The 26838-nt window shown below is 32.9% G+C and overlaps 2 protein-coding genes across 2 annotated transcripts in view; one reads left to right on the top strand and one right to left on the bottom strand.

The window, feature by feature from the left end:
* LOC111004471 (laminin subunit alpha-1) overlaps window positions 1-26838 on the bottom strand; it is a 131125-nt gene that overhangs the window by 103055 nt on the left and 1232 nt on the right. The gene's annotated exons all lie outside the window — the stretch shown is intronic.
* Window positions 14094-17145, top strand: LOC110991328 (caspase-like). The gene is given in 7 exon segments (XM_045629930.1): window positions 14094-14249; window positions 14443-14565; window positions 14698-14834; window positions 15416-15591; window positions 16035-16152; window positions 16840-16965; window positions 16968-17145. Coding segments are annotated over 7 exon segments (816 nt in total). The 5' UTR covers window positions 14094-14193; the 3' UTR covers window positions 17048-17145.

The raw sequence follows: 26838 nt of genomic DNA, 5'->3' as shown, positions 1-26838 counted from the left end.
CTCCCTACGTAAATTCACTCATTGTCTTCACTACAATATGCGCGATCTTTGTGGTTAGACCACACGCACTTTACCATGAAAGCATATTCAAGCTTTTTAAAAAATATAAAATCTCTATTTTTAGATATATAGTCAGTACATAAATACGTAAGAAAAAACTCAAATATCTTCTGTACATAATGTATTGTTAAATATTTTTAAATTGAATATAATCGTAAGTATATTTAATTTAAAAGCTGTATTGTCTGGTTGGTTTAAAATTAACTATAGAATGAGTAGCGTCCGTCATTACTCATTGTAAACTATAAACAATGGCAAGTACTTAGTGAATAGAGGAAGCGTGTACTGTAAACATAACCACTTATGTATTTTAAGTAAGGAAATGTTTAATAAACAGGGACGAACTAGTACCTCATAATTTTACAAGTATTTCTATTAAGTATGAACATACATATTATATTGTCTTTGCACAGAGTGAAATTATAAATTATTTTTTCTAGAATTTATGGAATTTTCCTCTCGTTGTCTATTGATGTAAGGCACACAAAACGTCGAGTTAGATTAGCAGATAACCATTACCTATTTTGTTTAATTGTAACAATAAGGTATTTATATATTTTACCCTACACTATTTATTAACGCAAATAAAAAATAACAGTAGTTTAACGACGCTTTTGCGTACTATTTTCTACTTACGTAAAAATCTGGTTGAATCCCTTTTGTAAAGAAAAATCAACTAATTTAGCGTCTATGATTGGCACTTTCCATTTTAAAGCTATCAATAGCGCTTACGAACCCCACTTAAATGTTTAGTTTTGGTATCACGATAAAGGTTACAGTGTTACAGATAAAAAATACATATATATCTACATTGCATACAAAAACTGGACGGTATCGAAAATCGACGCAAGGCTTCATTTTATTAATTATTTAAGTTAAGATATATCAATAAGATAAGAGAATAAGATAATCAATAATATTTTCATATAAAACCTTTACACATTATAAAGTCATTTTTATATAGTGACAGGTCAATTGCATTCTATTTGTAATTTATAGGTACAAGTTAATTAAATTATAAGAAAATAAATCACAACTATCGGACGTTAAATTATTGTATGTATCGTGACAGTTTTGATTAATTGCTTAGAGATAGTTACTATTTATTGGTTGGTGTTTAGGTAATATTGAAAAGTAAAGTCCATAATATTGCGATTTATTTTTTATAGATTTTTAATGATCGAAATATGATTAGGAGAAGGCAGGGACCACACAAAGATACATCGCTGTGAAATTGATTTTAATACCATCTAACAGTATTCTGCAGAATTTGTTTCTGTCACAAAAAGTTTTATTGATAGATTACACGTTACGTCTTGGCAAGTTATTTTAAACTCTTTAGTCTCACCCCACCTTCCCCTAGTGCAAAAACATACCTAGATACATCAATACATAACAGTTAGTTTTACAGTAAAGCCGTTGTAAACTTTACAGTAACTAACCCGTTGATTGGCCAATGCGCACTTTTATCATTATTTGGATGTCTATCTCAGATAGTCAAAATCAAAAATGGATTGAGACAGGTTATTGGGTTTGGGCTTTAATAATAATATAATATGTAGGTATCATAATTTTTACACAGGTTAAACATTGTAACCATACCAACAAACAATTCTATGTTTAGTCCCATAATAAAGCCTGTTATTTTTTAAAACTACGTATATATAAATAATCAATACGTATAATGCCCTTTACTACTAAAGTCCGTGGACTAAGGGGTAGTGATTTTAGTTCAATTGCGCATTGTTTGATTAACATCTGTCAAGTTACTAGTTAACTACTTCCTGTTTACGTAAACAAAAATTTAAGAACCATTAAAACTTTTATGTTCTGGAGAAATAATATGGCATCTCTTTGTTAGCGATAATTATGTATGAGAGAGTGTTGTATACCACTTTATTCTATACATAGGTAGAAACCGCGAAACGTAAAAAAATATCTAAATAGTCAGTGATACAAAAGTTTATTTTTTATTTTGTTAGTAGATACAAGATATTTTTTTACCGAATTTCACATACATACAAACATTTGTATTTCATTTGAAAATATCTAATTTGCAATAGATGCTTTGTTTAATAAGAAAACGAAATAAACCAAACGAATTACGAAATTAAAAACAATACAACAGGGCAACCTAACTACACTAGTTAGTAAATAATGATTATTATTATTAGCATCATATGAACTTTTTAATAAATTGGTAACTGTTAACACATGATACTAGACAGGATTATAACGGTTAAAGAAAAGCACGTGTGCTGTCATCACTGCACAATGTTTATGATCTATTTATACTGAACATACAGTATACTTAAAATACAGTGTTAAACATATACATTTTAACGTTTTTGAATGCAATTTTGATGTTTTTCTTTCAACGTAGCGTTTTCATGATTGCGAGATATTAAATCCGGAATCGCAATTGAGAGTGAGAGTATATCGACCAATTGCCGCACTTAGTATTACACGTCTGTAAGTAAAGCTTCCATCTTTATTATCGAACGTACTACTAGGTCGAAGCTTATCTAATAACATCACACAATGACCAGTTGAAGTGAAAAAACGTTTGCAAAAACAGGAACATTCTTTATTGTTAACTTTTATTGAGAATGTTTTCTTAAAAATCTAATGTCATATTATGTCTAAGCACATATCCGTAGCACGTAAAAGACGGATTTGTACAGGAATACATCGGTGGGCAGCTGATTCCACAAAATGGTCGTACGCCGCGTGAAATTCAGCTGCAGGTATTAATCCGAACAACTCCTCTGAACACTCTCCAAGGTAAATGCGTTAAAAGATGCAGATAGATTCCACATATCTACCGCCAAGGGATAAAGCCGCTCGAAATGTGACTGGTCGTCGATGATTCGAATCGCTCTTCGTTAAATACAGTCAAGCGGAAGGAGCTGTTACTGAGGAGGTCCCACTCAGAGGTGAGATCAGTACTCCATGTGGGTGTGCGCTTTATAGGGTTGCAAGCGGAGCTAGGTTTATTTTATGCCGCATTTACACTCAGCCGTAGTGAGCAGGGAAGTGATACTTACGACGAAGTATCGCGTTTACACACTCGTCCTGCCCACTTACTTGCCCACTTTCCTGCTGAATGTAAATGCAGCATTACATATGTACGAATACAGATTGATGATGAAGTTATATTTGCATACCCTGGCGAACGTGTGCTGTGATCACATTGGCAAATCGTCGTCCATTTGAAATTTGTACATATATTGATTCTATTATAAATATAATTCATAACAACTGTTTGAAGAACAAACTGTGTCCACATAAAAATAACGCATTGGCCGTGGGATCGGCATCATTAGCCGCTGCCAAATATGGCCCGCGGTTTTTATAATTCATCCGATGTCCACCGATCGAGTTTTTTGACGTAATCACGTTAGATTCCATAGAGATTGATCTGAAGTATTGCACTAACGAGCCCAGAGCGCGGACTGGCGGCTTTTTATTACGTTGTTATGAAGGTTGACCATTTCTGGTTAATTCAAGGACTGAAAGTAAAGGATCAAACTTATTAAAGTAGGCAATATAAAATCGGTAATATTTGACTTTAAGGGCCTGTTTCACAATGGATAAAGTGCCAAATAGGTACGCCACACATAAATTATTCGAAATATAAAAGTTCCGAATTTCATGACAAATTGCGCTATCTGACAGTCGTGAAACACAAAAATACTGTTTATCAAACAAATAAGTTATAAATAGCTTATTTGGAACTTATCCGGACATTGTGAAACAGGCCCTAAATATCACAAATATAAAAACCATATGACATCCTCTTGCCTGTGATTTTGGCTTGAATCCTTCATGCTTTTCACGATGTTTTTAATAACGTTTTGAGGAATACGTTTCCATTTCGTCTTCTTTTGCAATAACTCTTTATTAGCACCTGATGTTTCGTGGAGCATGTTACACTGATCTTACTCGTCTCCTTAGAACATCTCAGACATAAAAGGTAAAATTGGAAAATCGAATAATAAGAAATATAGTTAACGCACAAAAATCTTGACCTTTATTTACATGTTTATGTCGCAGCCAACTAGCTTAATTAGCCGTTCAATTAACAGCCTAGCCTTTTAACTAATCGGCACCGTTTAACTAGCGGCCTGAAAGAATTTACATTACATATTTTAAGTCAAATACTTAAGAGAATTAAAAATACAATTTTGTAAAGAATATAAAAGGGTGATTAGAATCAAATAACCTATTTCGTAGGAACATGTTCTTAACTACAAGAACACTAAAATCCTCGTTATTTCATTCCTAGGTTTCGGTAGATTAAATAGCAATTTTGAAAGCTTTGTATTTGTCACGGCCATTGTTGGTGTCGGTGGGCTCAAACGGACCCATAAATTGTAATGCCTTGTGCTAATGTTGAATACGCATGCGTCACACGGCGGGGAGCTATGTCCCTGAGTTATGGAAATCGCACTTAAATTCTACGCGTAAAACCGTAATTTAAAAGCAAAAAATAGTATTTTTAAGATCTAAGAAACATGACTGCAAAGAAAGAAGAATTAATAATATAAATTTATTTATGTTTTCTACGTTACAAAGACAATACAAATTAGAAAGTCTTTACACACTAAAAGTATCGTCCGATTGCAAGCATCGGCTGTCGATTGCAACTGGCCTGGCATTGTGTGTTGAACAGTGGTCGACGGTATCACTTAACATCAGATTGTCGGAGGATAGTTCGTGAAGTATACTCAGAGAGCATTTTTTCGCCTCCAACAATTTTTAGCAACATAAAACTTGACTTGTTTTACAAAAAGAAACACTGTTTAACACTGTTATATAAAAAGCGCCCTTACTCTTTAACCTACAAACTCGACAGCATTATCGAACCCGAAGTTTTCGTATGCAATATCGATGTAACTTATGTCCTAGATGCGGCAGAGGTCGTCAACAGTGACATCCGTTCCATCGCCTAGTAGAGCCTAGTATTTCAGCTCCAAGACTTTTCTCATTTCAGATATTATAGAATAAAGGCTCAGGTCTTTGAATCTTAGGAATAACAAGGATCTTGTAGCAACAAAAACTGCAGATCGGCTTCTTTATTTATACCAGTTTAAAAGTACAAATTTTAACGAAACCCTAAATTATATTACTTTTTACGCTAATGCGTGAGTATTTGTTACAACCTCATTACATATTATATGAAGATGTAACCAGAAATCAAGATCATTAATAATCACGACCAGCATTGCAAGGGTTCGGAGACAGCATTAGCGGACGTTGTAAAACATTTAATTTTATTTTAAACTCAATGTTTTTCATTGAAGTACATTACGGTCCCATTAAATTAATCGCGTATACAGACATTTAAATATAAATTTTCAGTATTAGTATTTTAGTAACCATAACAATCAAATATTCATTATTATATTGCAACAAACCACGTTTTCTACTACGTACTTAAAGGTGATTTTAAAGGCAGTTTCTGCAGACAACCACCACTATGTGGAACCAGCTGCTCCCTGAAGCACTTCCGAACCAATAAGATTTAGAACAGAGCATACCAATTCTTAGCTCGCTTGTGAGACTTCTGACAATGTGAGTGTCCATCAGTTGGCCCCACTATATAAAAATACACAATATTTATAACCGCTTCCGCTTAGTTTGTGGTAACAGTCTACGTTGCAGCAAATGCGTGCTATCACCCACAAGTATACAAGCGCCGCCCCCGGCGCCGGCGCCCCAGGCGCTTGCACAATGCCCATTTACCTCAATCCCTTTCGCTAAGATTCGTTCCGCTCCATTGGGCATCAAATTGTCTGGTACAAAAACGTCGCAGCCTTTCAAAGGTTCTCATTTCGAAATAATGTTGCTGTTACTGCTGCTTTGCTGTGAAGCTTACTATATCAAACAAAAAATTTTAAATGGAAATTTATTTATATTCCCTTCAAAAGTGTATACCATAGTATACATAACGTTTAGCATAAAGCCTACCTTTTCAATCCAATAAGTTATTATCTGTGTTATGTGATTGATGCGTCTATAGATTTTTTTCTGAAATCAGAAGAGACTGGTTGTATTTGGAAAAAAATTGCTGCTGTTCCTTTTGATTCTAAGTTCTGAAGCTCATCAATACAATCAAACTATGCGGAAACGAAAGGAAAGTTATAAGACTTATTAAATCCACCATAGAAGGTGCTAATCTGGGCCCTAACTATAAAATAGATCCGCATACTAGTGATCTTAAAAAGGACAACAGGATCCTTACTGGGAATAATGAAGTGTTTTAGATATATAAGTTGTTAAGCAAAACATTTTTATGGGATATACTTATGTATAGTAAAATTATAGACATAGTATTTTAAATGAAGGTATGTTTTTGAAATAAGTTGTTCCCTCTTTTTAGTAATAATAAGTAATAAAAATATAGTATATAAGTAAATATAGTCTCTTTTCGGCAGAACGTCAACACATTTCGAAACAGAGTGACAACGAGACTAAAATGATTCTTTTACTTTTAAACGTCTTACTAAAAATATTTTACTCAATAGATTTCAAAAGTTCCCCTCAAGAAGTCTCATTGACAAGATTTTGAAAACCATTTCAGATTATTTATAAATGACAGAAACTAAAGAAATCGTAATTCCGTTAATCATTCGTTATAAAAATTCAAATTTAACGTGCATAATTTTGCCAAGATTGGGTGTCGCATTAGTTCCTTTATCGTACCAAGCTGGTAAGTACGTGAAGTTTTCTTATTTAATTACACAAACACAAAATATTGAAATTGATTGAAAAATTAATTGATTTTGATCAAAAATTGTCTTCAACGAAAATGTTTTCAAGTCATTTTTAGCGAATATATAATATTCTTATGAACGGATAGAATAAAACAAATTACTGATTTTTGCAAGATATTTTAATCCATTAACGTTTTAAAGCCGTTTCGTCTACAGATTACTCTCAGTAAACCTTTATTTTTCAGTCTGTCGTTCACAGGTGAGGTAATATAATCTGTGGGATCGCGACCAGCAGTCACAGAGCATTCATCGTTAATGCCTTTTAACTTATCATGAAACACTCGACAATCAAAGGGGTTTTTATGCGTGGGGGTTTATTTTTATGGGGAATGAATGGTCTGTTGTGAGAACTATTAGTCGAGGGACGACTCGGAATTTAATGTGCGTCATAGGTATTAATAGATCCATTATGCTTCCCAAGAGATTTTAACGACTGACATGAATATATTGGGTTGTTTATTGAGATTGGAGCACATATACAAGTACAAACTTTACTTAAACTGCTAATGTTCATGATTATAATAAACATATCTTTAGATTACGTTTATGAGTTCTACTATGGATAGGAATGTTATCCCGTGAATCATCAAGGCACGCGCGGCTTCACAGTAATTTATAGGGACGGGATCACCTTTTTGTTTACCATTTTTCATGTTCGATTACTTACTTAACTTTTACCGAAAGAAGAAACAATTGCGCACATAGAAAGAATACGGCATTCGAATGCGACCTAGGAAAGTAATATTCTTAGTATTATACATTTAAGTGTGTTGATAAGTAACTAAACCAGTAAAGCTTATGTAAAATTAAAAAAAACATATATTACTTAATACTCGTACATACCTAAGACAGGGTGAAGTATTAGTTAGGTAGATTTACTGCAATTTCCCAATTAATAAGCTCGTATTGTATTGAAATAATTGTTTTATATTCATCAGTTTTGTTTCTGTGTAGTTTTTTTGTGTGGAAGTTAAGTATGGGTAATGAAAAAGCAATTTAATTACTTTCGTTATGTTAGTTTTAGTCGCAGCTCCCCAAATTTCAATCAGGTAAAGAAGGTGTGATTTAGCCAAAGAATTATAAATAAGAAGACGGACTTTACGAGGAAGGCTCCGAACTATATGTCTAAGGGAACCTCATAGAGAAGATATTTTAGTTATTAAACGATTTATGTGCGTTGTCCATTTTCAAAAACAATAATACATAAACTTATTAATTTTTTGTAGCAATCCTCGAAAATGTATTTCATTTTCAAGCATAGTGTAGATAATTTGTGTAAAAAAGTGAATAATTACTGTTGACGTAATCACGAAATAAGAAAATCAAAATACCCCCTCCCCCTTTGGTGCTAAGTAGTATTTGAACCGTTTCAAAATTTGTCGAAAGACCAAAAGGATTTTAGTAAAAAGCGTTAAGGGATCGATTAAATTACTATTATTAATTGGAAGCGGTCGTATCCTTTGATCGAATTAACGTAACCTTTAAATTAGTAGAGCGCTATTGTGACGGAGAGCGCAAGGCAGCGGCTGAGAACTCGAGAATTTTAATCACTTGCCTTCGTGGGAGTTCAGGCCAAGTTGGTGATCAAATTTCCATTTTTGTATTGTATTAAGGAGTTTTATCTAAGTGGAATCTGTAGTAAATTACACATAATCGCAACACTTGATTATGATTTTGGAAAACCTTCCTTATTTAACCTTACATGTTACCTAAGTTAACGTAAAATAGATTTATTATGAAGTGGATGCTATCGTATTAATTAAATATATTTATGTTCATTTAAAATGTTATAACATAGAAATATGTTTGAAATAATTATTACTAGGTTAATACAGACATATATCACCCTTCATGGTAAATAAATAATTTTGTATTTATTTTTATTACCCTATTGTATTTTCTATGATAACTGTTCAACTGCCAAATGTTTTTAAACTGAAATAAAACACTATATAGTATATAGTCAATCGAACTAAGGAACAGCACGAGGTTCCAAATACCTAACAAGAAATCATAGACATACAAAACTTTTGGTAAAAGCCTTTAGAATAAACAATCACCATATTCTAATGTAAAGATGGACATGGTTATCGAAGGCGATTGTGCCCAATATGGCTGCCTCGTTATAAACGCCATATTAGGCACCGCTGCGACCGTACTGGACCCTTACAATTGGGCTAATTAGCTTCCGATTTGGTTACGTTTGGTTACGCATATTTATGGAGAAGTGGAATATTGAAAGCGTGGATTACGAAATGTTCTTTAATATCACATAGATCGCCTACTTTAGGAAAAAAAACTATATACAATATGAAGTTGCTTTTTTATAAAATTGTATAAACGATTTTGATACTGAGAAGCGAGAATTTATATTTTTAACCAAATTAAATTAAGAAAAAAATTGATCTGCACTAAAAACTTTTTAGTAAAAGAGGTCTTAGCACAAACATAAATTTTGTACCAAATTTGGAACACACTCAAGATGCTACTTTATTTTTTAGCTGTCAGAAATTTAAATCATATTCTAGCATAAAAGCTCATGATAATACCTGTACCATCTATATAAATAAATTGACCTCACTGAAACGATTTCTATAAATGCGGATAAAGGCATTGTGCACACGAGTTCGAGTAATGGTTCGTTAGTAGAGCCATATCGGGATCCTCAAAAGAAACAGAAGTTAATTGAGTTCAATGGTTAGGTTCCACAGGCAAGTCGGCTCAATACATAACTATTTAGAAATATTGGAACACAATCAGATATCTTTTTTTATTTTACTACTAGTAGAAATTAACCTTTAGAACAGCTTTTCGGAGTCACCTTTCTTTAAGGTTTATTATGGTTTATTATGTTTAGTTGGAGTTTCTTTATCCAATACAAAAATCTGGCTTTCAAAAATATTTTTATCTTAGCAAACAAGGTCCTCTTGCAAACCAAGCGTCTTGCTTTGCACATACATTATTATTAGAAAATATTGAGAACAATTTAAAACTGAAAAACAATCTTAATAAGAACTATAATTTACAATTCTTGACAGCCTAATTACATCCAAACATAATCTATAATAGTTCAGCAATTGTAATCTATGGCTGTCGGCGGTAACCGACAAAGTAAGATCTCTTCATTATTCTAAATGATTTGTGTTTTGTGATGATGCTCTGTGCTACTTTAGACATTATTTTAAGTAGTCAATGAAGCATCCTAGCAACAAAATGTTACGGTGGTTTGTTTATTTATCTCCGACTCTCTTTTTTTGCTTTCACAGAAAGAGATGTAAATGATAATGGAAAATGTTCTTATTTTTCCACAAATCTAGGAAACTAAACCATAATTTTAGAAATAAATGAATATAGCCTTAAGAGGAATTTAGTATCCCATTTCCTCTTGTCAGTAAAAGTTTTTGTAGGGTACCTAGAAAATGCATTTCGTTTTCAAGCATAGGCAATGTTTGGGTAATACGAGTAAAAACTTAATAACTACTGGTGACGTAATCACCAAATAAGAAAATCAAAAAAGGGCAGAGCTTGGTAATGGTAATGGCCCCTTTTTATAACAGATGACACGATATATGTTTTTGATTTTAACAAGTACTGGTGACATTGCATAGCTTTTTTTAGAACTAACAAACTAATCTTAATTTTTAACTTTATACAAAAATTCATCTTACCCTTTGTAATGTCATTGAAATAATCCAAAAAACTAAGGAATAAGCTGCTTCTTTTCCAAAAAGTTTAAATTGTATTATATGTTGTCTATAGGTCACATTTTATTTGACAGAATCTTGTTTGAGTACAGTGGCTTAAGTTCAAATAAAACATTATTCTTGGACAGATTATCGTCAGAGAGCGCCACTTAAGTCTGGACTGAGCCCGTGGGAACAATTTCGGAAGAACCGTGTTACAAGCTCTAATCTTATGAAAGCATCACATGGATTTTAAAATTTGTGATTAATGTGATCATAAATCGTCAAGAAAGAGTTAGGACATTTCAATCGTAACAATTTATTTATTAAACCACAGATAATGCATAGCTTAAAGACGCTTGTTAATCTCTATTAAAACACCATCTTTTTTAATTTATTTAATTATTGTATACATAATCGTAAATAAAAAAGAAGTTTATAACAAACTGGACACAGTTTTTCTGTCCACTACGCGTCGATCAGATTTATATAAATTACTTATTTACTAAGGCAAATGACAAAAACATAGCTAAGTTATGGTATAAGAAATGCTGAGAGTAAGATTTTAAATAGAGGTAACTTAAGTATGACTTCCGTAAATCAATAAAAAAATGGACTAGAATCTTACCCATAACTCATAAATCACATTGTTTAACGAAAATAACGAGTCATATTTTGTTTCTATAATAATATTTAATGTCTAAGCATGGCAATGATGCAGTAGGAGGAAGGATCGGAACCGGTTACCTGATCAGTATCAGGAGTATTTGTTAACTGTGTAGCGGCTAATTAAGTATTCCTGTCCGCACGCGTCGGGGAAAGTTACATTCCATATCTATTTCGATTTTTCTATTTAAGCACATGAATTGAGAATGTGAACTCAGATATTTGAGGATTAACGAAAGCATAATTCTCAATTAAAAAAACCTGTGCACTCGGGGACTGCCGTGGTAAAGCTATTGCATAGCATGTATTATCAACTTATGCAATTATGATTAATAATTTATTTTTTATTCATGCAGTATTTTTTTTCTTTGATATTAATTCAATCTACCAGTATGTATGCAGTATGCATTCTGTTCCGCTTTAACGCGTATTGGACGCACCTACATATACGTCATTGTGTGTCAGGTTTTTATTTTCGTTACGGAATTTCTTAATTCGGTCGCCGCGCTCAAAGCCCGGGAATCTATGCAATAGTCAAAATATGAATTCCTAATAGTTAAAATCAGTCTTCGATGTTTATACATACACGCGACCGTGCGTATACGAGAAATTCATAACAAAACCTTTTGGCTCGGAGAAACCAATTAATTTTAGGAGTACTTTACCAGGAGGTAAGGTTAGTGCATAGGTAATGTTCGTAACTAGATATTGATCTGAAACCAGCTTAAAACCGGTTGCGAGCTATGCTAATCTGTTATCAGTTTCATAAGCCAAATGGCCAAAGAGGAATAGATATGTTAATATAAAGTGAATTTCTCTTACTCTCTTCGTAATTATTATACATATGCAAATTGATTGATATAACTGAAAATTTCCTGCCTTGTAACTATAGTCTAGAACTAGGTAGACGTAAATAATAAAATGTATCATCAATTTAATTATAAAAAACGGATTTCGAGTCTTGTTTTGTTTATAAACAAAAAACGACTCCAATTCATTGATAACAATATTTCTAAGAAAGGTTTTGCAAAATAAATTATTTATATTTGAATATAACGCTTATCATGTCACCACAGTATTTTGATAACATGTATCAGCCAAAGTGATAATACGAAATGTTAAAGTACTATATGCGGTCATATATAGATATAGAAATAATAATAATACCTTTTAAGATCATATTTTAGTTTTACTAAAATATGATACATATTTATTTTATTTTTATTTAAATTAATGCATTTAATATATAGTAATTTCTATACATTATATTATTTTAATACAGTCATAATTATTACTGTTCTTATTAATATTGCTTATATAAAGGAAGAATATGGTCGTGAAATATCTCTCTATTTAGAATGTGATTCCCAAATTTCCCTTAAAGTAAATTGCTGGAAAAGTAATACAGTTACACTGTAAGCAATAAAATGCGGAACATATTTTAATGACTTGTCATAACAGTATATCGACTTCCATTAAATTTCACATTATATTAATAACATTTAAATATAAAAGATGAAAGCTCTATGTTATCAAGCGTTTAAGCTTTTAAAATATATCATAGCTGTAAGTTAATGTTACATTTTACAGGGAAGGTATCATAACAATAACATTCAGTATACTCATGCAAAGACAAAACAAGTTGTAGACAAATTGACATTACGCACGAGAGTGACCGAGTGTATGTCACGTGACCAATTAACGTCACTTCAATAAGTTACAAACATAATTTAAAAAAAACACTAACTTGTAGATATTAAAACAACTGTGCCTATGATAATATTCATTCACGATAATAGTTACTTTCTTTAATTCCTACTAAATTTAACGATATACATATCGCTATAATAATATTTATTCAGTCGTAATCCTACTACTAACATAAATTAACTGAAGATTAGCCAAAGGAACACATAAGATATAGAATACAGAAAGGTTAAATATTAGGAAAGATCAATAAAAATTATTAAATATATTAATAACTAAGTAATACCTTACTCGAAAGTGTTCTATGATACTGAGAAAGTGAGGGTATGTATGTTATAATTTTAATTTTTTGGTCATATGGAACATGTTACTGTAAAACTTGAAGACCCATTAGACAGTGTATATCTTCCACATCATGGCGTCATACGTGAAGATAAGACCACGACCAAGGTCAGAGTCGTATTTGACGTATCTTGTAAAGGAACAAACGGAATATCTCTGAATCAAACATTGATAGTGGGTCCCAAGCTCCAGCAGGATGTACGTCACATTATAATGAGATGGCGAATGCATCCCATTTGTCTGAGCGCGGATATGGTAAAAATGTATCGGCAGGTGGTCGTTACTGACCCTGATGCAGATTTTCAACGACTTGTCTGGAGAGAAGATGAGAAATCTGAAATAAAATATTACTAAGAGTTACGTTTGGCACAGCTTGTGCTCCTTACTTAGCTGTGAAGACGCTGCAACAACTCGCCATTGATGAACACAAAGATATAGTTCTTGTTAAGGATGGTAATCTTCCACCGTCACGATGGTTGTTAGGTAAAATAGTTATGAAGCATCCTGGCTTGGATAACATTACTAGGGTCGTAACATTGAAGTGTACAAATTTTAGTTTACTTTTCATACCCCCTTGACCTCATGGTGGACGGTAAATACTGAGAAGAACGTTAAATAACGTTGGTTGGGCGGAATGTTAAATACATATAGTGTATCTAGATGGCGCTAACAAAGTGTAAATTTGTAAGCTTTATATTGTCTGTTTAAATATCGATTAATTGAGTTTTAAGCTATCGAAGGTGTTTTGTATTATTTTAATCGCGCACTCAGCAGGGAGTTTGAATAGATTATTCAGTTTGCGTTACCCAGAGGCAAAAAGGATTTTGTCTAAGGGCGAGATAAGATTCAACGCTTATCACAATTGAGGCGGTCAAATAAGTTTAACATTCGAAATTCAATCAGTATTACTGTGGTTTTGGTCTAAAAGTGTATTGTGTTCAGTATTATAATTTAACATGGATGATACCCAAGTCGACGCAAGCGCCAGTGAAAGTCAGGAGACAAATTCAAGGTAAATATCCTATATTTTAGTAAACAAAGGTATTCACTATTATATTCATACAATGCAATTCTCTAGAAGATCTGCATTATCTATGTGCTTAAAGATAACTTAACGAATTGAAATACGGATGGAATACAGAATAATTCATTTACCCATAAAAACTTCATAGCTAAAAGAATAATGCTTTTATTGTTATTTACAGCGTTCCAGTTGAAATACGAACGAAACCGTCGTTTAATCCCAACGATCTCTACTATGATATGAGCGGAATCAAATACTTGTACATTTTTAATCATTATACGTTTAAAAAAACTAAATATTTCAAGTAAGTCATATATTATATAACCCACATTTAAGCATACAATTGTCTTGAAGTATGAAGTCTTATAAACAGTTTTTTGCATGCACTAAACCACTCTACCAATTTGGCCATTTAAAAATATTTGCTATTTTGCAGTAACACACAGCCAACCACAAGATTTGGAACACATAAAGACGTTAGTAGACTAACAGAGGTATTTGATAACCTCGGATTCAAAGTTAAAGTATTCAACGACAAAGAGCACCGGCAAATCTTGGATGAAATCACAGAAAGTTTGAAATATTTTATTTTTTCTTAAGTTTGAAGTCCAATTTATTTCAAATCTTTACTTCCTTCTGTACAATTGATCAGAACCACTTTACGGGTCTCCAAAGTATCCAAGCCTCTCTTTTTTTCTTCGCTTTCTGGTCACGCCTCTATATATTCTTATATAGAGCCTATACCTTCTAACCGCCTATTTTTAGTTAGCCCTCTTCTCCTACTTCCTTGTTGGTCCATGTAGTTGTTTTTAAATTCCAACCTTTATCCAATCCTATAGCCAATTATCGTTTAGGCCATAATGTAAGGTATCTATAAAATTTGATTTTGTTATTATTCTTTTGCTTACGTTAGGTATTCTTTTTATTTGTAGTACGCTAATTTATATTGTTATTGTATATTATATTTTTAAAAGTGTTGTGTAAGTGTGTGTGACTACGAGACAAAACTAAGCGATAAGTCTCAGCTCTCAATCGTACCCTAAAAACCTATCTTGTTTGTTGCCATGGCAACGTTAGTAAACTTTATATAAGGCCCTACATAATTAATTCTGAGACCATACAATTATATACATGTCTTTCTTATGGTATTACAGTAACGTCTAAAGATCACAAAGAGGCGTCGTGCATATTCTTCGCATTTCTATCACACGGTGACAAGGGTGGTATAATCTACGCCGCAGATCGTCCCTATCAATTCAAGGACGTTTTAGCTTTACTTGAAAATTGTCATTCTAGTTTGCTGGGAAAACCTAAAGTACTGTTCGTTCAGGTATGTATAAACTATTGATAGTAAAGGTCGAAGCACACATATCAACGGGGATAGGGATCGTCACCTATGATATCTAACGTATGCACATAACCAAAGCGTATCGTCCTGTACGTCAAATCATCAAATGTGGGCAACGCCGCGCTTACAGCTCGGTTTTAGCAGGACTCCCCTGTTAAGTGATACCGCCGCCCATGGACTCTCGATGCTAGAGGGCTCGCGAGTGCGGCCTTTTAAGAATTTGTACGCTCTTTAGGTTACGATTCCGATTAGTATGCGTTGCAGTAAGGAGTTTCATACAAACAATACTGAACGGCTGGTGGTGATACGGTGACGATACCTTTCCGAGTTGATATGTGTTTACCTTAAATTTTATTCCACATTAATTAAATAATAAAGTTACATAAATTTTCGAGTATAAATAGATTTTATTTTTTTATCGACAGGCCTGCAGAGGAAATCGAATAGACAGCGGGAGGAGAATAGAGTTAGATAGTTCTGGGCGGGCTTCTTATATTATCCCTACACACGCAGACTTTCTCGTACTGTACTCAACTGTTGAAGGTGATTAATTTAGTACCTACCATTTTTTTACACTAAATTAAAGCATTATATTTGATCAACTACGGTACGCCTGAACTTCTAACTAGTCTGGCCATAGATACTGTTATATAAAAACTCTTTTTTTTCAACTTTTAAGTTATGTATGATGAATTTGGAACACGTATATCATTTTAAAAACGTCTTTACATTTTAAGCCATATCACATATTTTTCGTGTTCATTATCAAATTACAATATGCAATGGAGTGGGTACGGAGCCGTCGATCATATTCCAGATACTTCAAAAGCTTAATACATATTAGACGTTTGGTCGTATATCGTACTATCAACAGACACAATAAGACATCGTCTGTCGAAGACCAGAAAATATCGGGACGGCCACGTGCTGTTAGAACAACAACAAATTTGGTGGTCCATCCATATGACCATGACTTGACTATGACCGACTGTTAAGGCGCATATAGACAGAAAGTTTGGTGCACAACCGGGAATGGACCCTACGATCTTAGGGATTAAAGCTGCTGATCGCACGCTGAAGCCACTAGGCTAACACAGAACACTGCATGATTCATTGAAACTTATTTATTCTGAATGCGTCTTATGCAATAACCAACTTAACACAAAATGTAGGCCTTTATGTATTTTGTTCATAGTAAGTATAGTCAATAGTCAATATCTTGATTTTCAGATCACATCTCATACCGAAATGTATACGGCTCATTCCTGATCCAAGACCTATGTGACATTATCGAGTCTTACCGCGAGTTCTATGACCTGCTGCACATGCTGACGTTGGTGCACAATAGGGTTGCTTTCAACCGTTCTACCTATGTGCCATCGAAGTTGGCACATCACAACAAAAAGCAGATGCCGGAGACCAAATATTCCCTTACTAAGCTTTTAAGACTTTAAGTCGCTCAAAGGTTGAAAAAAAACCTGATTGTAATAGTACATTTCAGTTATTTCATATTATTATATTATATGCTATAACCAATTACTTTTATTTATTGAATAAAATTCAGCAGACTTAAGCATTAACAGAAACAAGAACGAAACAAAATTTATCAACCATGGAGATGTTTATCGGTCCTTAAGGAGGCCGCCATAACAATTTAAGACAATTAATCGATATTCTTAGAAAGGTTAAAAGAAAAAAGATAGCGCCTTTTAGTAGGTTAACTACGAATTCTCTCATTGTTTTCCTTCTAAGAATAATGTTCACGAAAGTGGGCCATTTATTTCTTAATGACAATAACTCAAGTGGACCGTTCGTTAAGATTTAATTTTACTTTAGGAATCGTTATACAGAAATAAATTGTTAAATGTATAAAATTTACTGGTTTGTTAGAAGATCAAAAGAAGCTAAGGAACGCTGTTCTTTATGAGTGCGATTCAGTAACGAGACTTAGCCCGTGTTAAAATCCAATACATGTTTGCCGTACGTCAGATTTAGCGTCTAGTCTCGTTTTTTAATTTTACCCTAAGTCCATAAGAGAGAATACATAAGAGAAGATTACCGTAGTGTAGAGGATCATTACCATGAAGCTGTACCTGTGCAACAATTCTATAGTCTTTCTCACATATTTAAAAAAGTACCTAGTTTTATACGCCGGTGTATTTTACCTACACCCTCTGTCTTCTTTGCCGAGGAGTAGGAGTTTTGTGACAAACTTAGTGACGTGTAATAAGTGATCTTATATTCCAAAATTAACATTTTTTTTTCATAACTTTGCATTTATAGTTTGCTGGTATTTTAAACGTGTAAATTATACAACTCCCTCTGTAGAGGGATAACTGTAAACATAACCCCGCAGCCGAGAACGCAAGGTAGAGCAAAAAATAAAATCGGCCCCACACCACGATATAATTATGTGATTGCAACGTGTCGCATGGGGGTCTGTAGCTCGTGAGTTTGACAAAGTATTAAATGTAACACAAAATGTCAGCGATATTTTACGGAATTAAGTGAAAAAAGAATATATGCAAACTCTTCACTTTGTACTGAAGCTGATATTATCTTATTACCAAATTGATTTCTCTTAAAATAGTTCACTCCTTTATAGAATAAATGGGGCGTTTAGCAGTGTAGGTTAAAAGGGTACGTAGTGACAAGGAACGGGAGGAAATGCTTAGGTGGTTTGGAGAAGTAGACCAGATGAATGAGGAGTGGTTTACAAGTAAGATATATACACCACCGTGGTTGGTGACGTCAGGGTGGGTAATCCTTATCGGACATACCTGGACCAACCTACTACCGGCGAGCACGCATGGGTAATATTATGAAAGTGGATGAAGCAAGAGAGAGCTATGTCAGTAGTCTAGTCGTAGTAGGTAGAGATGGTCTCTGAATACCCTTTCGGGAAAAAAGCGTGTATATATATATTGGTATATTTATAAGCATTTTAATAATTTTGCATAAAAACTGTTGCAAAAAACAAAGAGTACCTCATAACTTGGACCACACAACATCGCTTGGAATGTCGTAAACAAAGTTATGGACGTGTTTAGACATTTCGAGACTCTATATCAAAACTAGCATAGATGGGTTTAAAATCTTTGTTAAAATTATATACATAAACTATAGGTGTGTAAAAGAAAGCCGGGATGTTTTGTGTCACTTAACTGTAGACAGAAGATTGACCGATGTTAATACAGAAAAATTATCAATGATTCTGATGTGAGGTCTAAAGACAGCGCCAACCACTACGTTAAAAATATCAAATCAAAAGCGAAATAAAGAAATTCTAATGAAAGTGACTAATAGAATACATTTAAAAGAACTAGAATAGAACCATGCAGTATATAAAACTTTTCTAATAATATACGTTTCTGAATATCGACGCCTACATATTATAGTTTAGCAAACATTTTTTTATCAATCATCAGAGGTACGGCGGCGCGTGCGATTGTACGTTGCATGTAAGTAAAACTGGTTCTTGCATAGTACTAGACGCTTTAGTGTTTCGTATTTTCAAGCTGGAAACAGCCACTGTTGCGATAAGTCATGAATGGAGCACGTGTCCATTATTACTAGGTAAAAAATTAGCACCGTGAATTAATATAACTAATACACTTAAACGAACAGACGGTAATCCATATACAAATCTTTAACATATGGCTTTCTTAACTATATATATCTTTTTTCGACGTATCAACGTCTTTTAATTCTATGGAGCCGGCTGCACGCACGAAAAAACATGACGCATGCGGCGTTACCTTGCTCTGAGGCGTTCCATTTAAGACAGATTCCAGACAACAGATTTTTTTATTTATTTAATAGAATAGAAACTGACCATGACTAACACACTTTTAACTTCTTTAATAAGTTAAGTAAAATTTCAAGAATATCTTAAGCTTATATTTTGTACCACACGCATTGTCCAGCCCTGGTATGCAGTATGTAACCAGACCATTGGACGCCAAAGAGTGGTGCATATTACACATGAACCGATTCGTTCCACTCATTACCTTGTTGATTTAACGCATTTGTATTTGAATTTATAAAGACAAATCTGGAATTAGTACATGAAATACAAACTGGGTGGGTCAGACTCATATTTTTAATTGCTGTCAGTAGAGCACAAATACAAAGATTGTTGTTAATTTTGCATTATACCCACTACGATATTATCAACTCTTAAAACAGCCCTTATTTACAAAATTTTAGCGATAAGGCCGCCCGTTGCATACTTTGTAATTATGTATTGTGTTATTTGTGTTTCTTTGCAACGAAGTGTGAATAAATAAATAAATAAAATCTTGTTTAAAGTATGCTTCTATACATTAGAATAGTTTTAGTTATAACACTTTTGGTACGCTATGTACGCCCAGGATAGATATTTACTTCCGATTATTATTTTTTCACTGAGTAGATTTTAAAAATCAAAACGTTTTTACGTAATTAATTTAAAATTAAAATTTTCGTAAGCTATAATGAGCTATGATTTTAAGTATAGGAGTTAATGTAACGAAACATGATTGTAATATACGTCATATGTGTAGAATGTGTCACAGTGTGCTATGCGATCATTAACGGTATCCAAGGTATATCCAGTCTGGGTCTTCGATGCCTAACCAGTTTCAAACGTTATGAATTATGATGTCTAGGTTAGCTAGGATAGTGAAAAATGTGTGTAATCAAAGTATTGCTTAGGGAATTTGTGCTGCTCAACAGAGCTTTTTACTATTCAACACACAGTAATGTTGTATAATAATTGAGCCTGCGAATCTTATCCTTGGGGTAGTAGGCTCGAACCCCGGCTGAGCAAGTTTCTTTGAAAACATTGTGAGGTAACATGCCTCAGACTCAAAAATTCGACGGCGTGTCTTAAGCATAGAAAGCTCATCATTATTGATTTTTGATTTTAGAACTTGGCGATTAAAAGACTGGCGGAGAGTTTAATGCTATTCTTCTCGTTTGTTCTACAACCTTGATTTGAAAACAGCCAGTAATTTTAAAATTAGAGGCATTTAATATTTCTTTTCTTTATTGACGTTCATAAATCTACATTGTGTTACCTATTTAAGTAAATGAGTTTTGATTGTTTAAATTCAAATATGAAAACCGGCCACCCATGGTCACCTGCAACACCGCTAGATTAAGATCTTTCAGGGAATAGCACGCTCTTTTCTTGAAGGTCCCTGTGTTCTATCAGTTCGGAAATACCTCTTCTGGTAGCTAGTTTCACAAAGAGGTGGTGCGCGGCAGAAAATCCCTAGTTTATCCTTATACTAGTCTTTAAGAAGACCAAATACCGGAAAAGTCGTTCACAGAACTTAGTTTCTACCTAACAGAGTTTAAGTGTCTTGAAAACTGTCCAGTGTAACAATGTTTAATTTCAACATTGTTTCGAGCCAATTAGCCGAGAGGAGAAATAATTGGGATGGAACCAGTTCTCAAAGCCATAGAGGCTTTTTATACTCAAAATCTTTGACCGCACGACCACAACGATACCTAAAGATATCGTAACTGGTTGGTGTCTTCAAAGAAATATTTTATACAACCGAAGAATGTTAGTACTACGATCACATTGATGTATATATTATATTTTGATTCTCGCGCCTGAGTATATATAAGTTTAAATGTTTTTAATATTATTATTGTTATTGCGTGATGAATATAACTATATAGATTAATTTATATTCCTTAAACAACTAACAAATTCTTAGCCTACATTGTAAAAATAATTAATTTTTAATTTTCTAATTGTAACTGTAAGAGTGTTATCAAAAGTTTGGCATCGGTAGTAGTTGTATAGAAGTGGAATAAAACAAGGTAAACTCCTATCCATTCTTTTTCCATTTACCAATTCTTAAAAGGCCAGCAACGCATTTGCGAGCCCTCTGGCATTGAGAGTGTCCATAGGCGGCGGTATAACTTAACATCAGGTGAGCCTCCCAATCAAAATCTAGTCACGTTCGATCTTAATCTTCGATATATGTAACACTTAAAAAATACTTATCTGGCGCTACAAGCTTGGATAAACTTAAAGTGTATTTAACATCTAAAATCAGTGTACCAGCGAACCTATCTACTTGCTTACGTTGTAAGTTTGTAACTACGAGTCCCTTTAAAAAAATATTTATTTAAAGTTGTAATTATGTCTCTTTAAAAGTCTACGACAAGACTTGCTTATCACATAAAAGTAGTTTAAAGCCTTCTAAATCTATTTGAAAAGATTATGTTCATCACCCATGTTCTACTGTACATTTCAGGATTTCAATACAGTACCAAATATTGAATAGCATATTAAATGAGTCACTTCCTTCTTCCCATCAACAAAAATATCTATTAATTTAAACCGTATCTCCCAGATGTCTTCCAGCTTTCCTGACAACTTAATGAAGTTACGACTGCACCGCCAATGCTACCGTTAACTGTTATTACACAAATAAAATGCGAAGATTAGCTTCTTCCAGAACACGAGTTGTCCTATTAGGTGTAGTCTCGTATAACACGAGGTAAGATCATAAAATTTAATTCCTTCCGCCTTCAAATTGTCTGCCTCAATAGACATGTAGAATATATACATTAATTCGAAATTCAAATGTGGAACCACAGACAATAATTGTTTCTGTTTCTCGAAACGTAATTTATAATAATCTTTAAATTTTTTAGTTATTAAAAGAATCAGACCACTACAAATATCGTATATATGTAAATTTGTGAATCGGAGGTTATAAACCACGTATATATTGCAAATCGCAATCGCAATTAAATTTTAAAAATTTATAAACGCATAAATATGAAAAACAATATTTTAAAATGCTTTAGATTTTTAAAAAGCGAGCAATATTAAAATATCCTTTCGTATTTGAGATAAAACAGTTTTCGGCACCTGTTTGTATTTATGTCTGCACTGATTAGCTCTCGACTGTCGCGAGTGCGCTTATTAATAGCAACTGATTCACTGCCCCTGACTAATCTGACAGACGGTTGTTGCGGTTTTCAATCACTTTTTATAAAACCTAGGAGCTGGATATGGTTACCGACGCAAAAGAAACCAAAACAAAGTGTTTCGTTTGTTTGTAATCATCATCAAACTCACCTAAATCACATGCGCCATTTTGTTATATCAATATTAGTTTATCTCAGCGTTCGAAGGCTTTTTTAGATCTTAAGAACAGCGTTCTCCCGCCACGCAGTCCTGCTAATGTTACACCTGAATTTATGGAATTTATCGAAAATATTTAGGCTATTCGTCGGAACTTAAAAAAATAATGTAATCAATACAAAAAATGTATTAACGGCGTTTGGTCGCGATTAGTGTACAAGTACATCAAATATCGCTGACATGAGAAAAGAAATACATGATTTGACAAGGTTAAGCTTATCATAGCATTAATACGAGTATTTAACTGGACTATAGATTCCGGATTTTTTAATCCTTACATATTAACTGTTCACACTGACTCGTCAAATGAACAGGTAACAGGTAGATGGTTCCAGGAACGCATTGTTCATTAGACACCCTGACAGGTTGATTGTTCTATGGGGTGGAGAAACCGCTTGTACAGAGCCCCTAGTTTTTACACGTTATTCCCTTACAAGTTAAACGTACGTTATTTTAAAAATCGTACTATAAATTGTGTACATATCAATAGACGGAGAAGCAACACATTTCTACAAAAAATATAGTTTAAAAAAATTCGTCAAAACATCATTTTAATAAATGTATATCGCGAATTTGTAATCATAACTATCAAATATACAGTATTTAAATTTCCTTAACCTACTTAAACTAAAGTAATAAAATAAAATTAAAACAAATTCCAAAAGTTAAGTCCCTGTGGCAGTGTACCTTTAACGCTGACAGCATTTCCTCATTATACATCAAAAATACACTTATTAAACGCGTATACGATTTTTTAATCCGGCACATAAACTATCCGCAATCAATAAATTATAATATTATTAATATACAGTGCCACACAGCATCAAAATAAATCATCTAAGACATCAATCATCACAATCCGTCTACCAGAGCCAAGAATTGGACATAAAATTCGGGTCAAAAGTTTTTTTAGGTTAAGTATACCGTATAAATATCCATAAAGATCAATATGCAGTTTTGAATTGTCTATGTCATAAGGTTTTTTTAAAGCGACTAAAACTAGTTGAGAATCCGTTCCAAATGTTTAATTAGTTCCCAAATGTGGAGCGAGAAATTCAATTTAATCATTCGTTGTGATCATGTTACCAAGAGATTACGTTTCTTTATCAATCAACCTCGACAGATGGTAATTCACACTGCTTAATGTAGACATAACTAAATACTATATTTACATAAATAGTGTTGTTAATTATAACGAAAAACCGATTGAAAAAATTGCAAAGACTATCAAACGTGTGTATTAAATTTTTAGTTTAGATGTGAAGTTGGAGAATGAGAACCAAATAATTTTAAGACGAAACCACGACAAATCAAATACGAAATGGTACAAGTTACATTGTAAATCTATTGGTACAAATACGATACTTAACGTGATTTTGTCACTGCAAAGCTCAATGAGTTTCTAAAAGTAGGGGCGCGAATTTAGTACTAGACACCGAGAGGGAGAACAGATATAGATCGGTCTGATTCACAAATGTGACATATTCCTTAAGTTTATTTAGCAAATGTCATCTCTATACCCAAACAATATAGTTTAAAATCGATAAATTTATAGCTAGCATCGGTGAGTCAGCGGTCACTTACCCTTGCGAATCAAAAATAAAATAGTAATTATCGTTTTTGTTCTCGATTAGTGAGATTTTTACGCGTACGAGTAATATTACAGCGGCCCAGAGAAACGCTGAATGATCTTATTACATAATAAATATGTTACACGTATTCTTATAGAATAATTTTAAATTTAAACATAAAAATATTTATAATTTTAAGCACGGACAAATTCATTTTTAAGACTCATAAGCCGTATCTGTTTTAACGTATCGTATTATAATTAACATTGTTCCTTTCATTGTTATTTTATTTATTTAGATATACCTACAAAAAATAAGGCACTAGCAATACCATAATATTTATAATATTATAGCCGTTAAAAGATGTCCTGTCAGGCGTTTTCTCCTACGAGTACATGTATGAGGTTAAAAATCAGAAACAGTTGTAGCGCCATTGAATTATTATTTTATAATAAGTTAAGTGTCGACTGGTTTGGTTAGGACACTAGGGTAATAGTAGGGTTTTAAATAAAAGCGATGTTAATTACGATAAGAGCTTACGATTTCCGTTCAAATTGTGTTTGAGATGTGGTTAGCTGTCTATTGTGTAAGTACGTTCTTCCGTCCATTTTACCTGCTCGATCATTCTCAATTTACATAAATAATATTGGTTATGCGTTCAGTGGTTGGAGAAAGAGATCACGTTACACATAATTTTGTTTTTATGGTTCTACACTTCTTGACCATTTAGGGATTTAAATTACACTTTAAAGAACTGAACTATTTTGATAGTTTGACAATAAATATAATTGATAAAAAAACTAAGTTTTGTTAAATGTTTCAGGTCAATGAAAGCGACCATATAACCAGTCTTGTATTTTATCAATTGGCCATGAACCAATCGAGTTCCTGTGTATTGATATAACTATAAATACTAAATTAAGTAACGCATTGAACACACAGTACACAGTTAACACATGCATGTGTATATTTAAAGGTAAATTTATGGAAAAATATTACCTACGGCTAGTAATACCAGCCAATTTACAAAACTTTTAAAAACGTCGGACTAAAAAGTATTCACCAATAAAAGAGATTTTAAAATGATCTGCTAGCCTATTGTAAATTTCAAAATTTGACTCTCATTTTACTGCGTAATCTGACCGATTTATATATTCGAACAATTTTTTTTCTAATACTTTTATTTAGAGTATCTATATCATAATCATTATAATTAAACTTTTAAAGAATATAACATGTGCTTTATTTAATATATTTATTTTAATTTTTAATAATATAATATATTATACATACCTTCCTTACCAATGAAAATCAATTTATATACAAATAAGTCTACTTGTACGTCAGATACTTGTATTTTGAATGTCAATTCTCTGGTCGATTCAAAAGTATATATTTATCAAAGATATTTAGAGTCGAGTGATTATAGAGTGAACACAGTTGACTAAAATTGAGACGGCTAATGGCGACGTGTATCTCGCTCGTATACATACATATTACTTAATATTAAGTTTCTCATGTAAATAAAATATTTTTTTTGTAATAAGAAATAAAGTTCTTTGAACATTATATTGTATGATTATATTGTTAAAATAATTAGACTTAAAAGTATGCAGGATTTAATTTATAGGAGTGGAATATAAAACGTTACTTAGTTTTCTCGGACTTAATATAATGGCCCTTCGACCGACCGACTTCGATCTTGGCCTTAGATTTCAGTATTTGTTTCACGATCACTTTTGTCTTAATAGGTCATTAGTCTTCTCAATCGTAAATACTAAATACTATCGTAAATTAAGGCCTAATTTATGAACTAAACTTCGAAAACTGTTGTTAGTTGTGACAGAAGTTGTTAAAATAGTTTTAAATAATTACAAGAAACTAACGATGCAGTTAGTTGCGAGGAATTGTCACAAAAAGTTGTCTTTCTAAACACGACTTAGCACCGGCACTCGTCACCGGCTTACTGTACTTACCTTGAAATAATATTCATATCTTGAATATTATTTATTGAGCAGTCTAAACTATTCACAACAAATAAAATTACAATTAATTGTCACTAAAAAAATGGTGGACATTTTAATATATTAAATACATACATTACAACTGTGTTTCGTCATTCGTTGGTTTTCCTAAAATGCCGTCTGCTGTCCACTGAAGTATTTTGGAACCAACTCGATTTAGGGTCCTTCAAAAAGAGACCATTTGCCTAAAGACCGGCATCGCACTCGCAAGCCTGGTATTGAGAGAGTCTATGGGCGGCGTTATCACTTAACATGAGGAAAGCCTCCTGACTATTTGACAAATATGTTCCAGTACATTATTCATGACAACTAGATAGAACACTAATACAATTTTATATTACTTACAATATGCACAATACTTTATATGTATTGTATACAATATTAAATAAATGGAATTTGTATTTATTTCTTTGAAAATAAATAAATACAAATTATTTCTTAGTTTTTTAGAAAATATTGAAATATTTTCTAAAAAACT

The sequence above is a fragment of the Pieris rapae genome, chromosome 10 (genome assembly GCF_905147795.1).
Source record: "Pieris rapae chromosome 10, ilPieRapa1.1, whole genome shotgun sequence".
Lineage (NCBI taxonomy): Eukaryota > Metazoa > Arthropoda > Insecta > Lepidoptera > Pieridae > Pieris > Pieris rapae.
The sequence above is the reverse complement of the archived record's forward strand: the minus strand, read 5'-3'. Positions and strand labels throughout refer to the sequence as shown.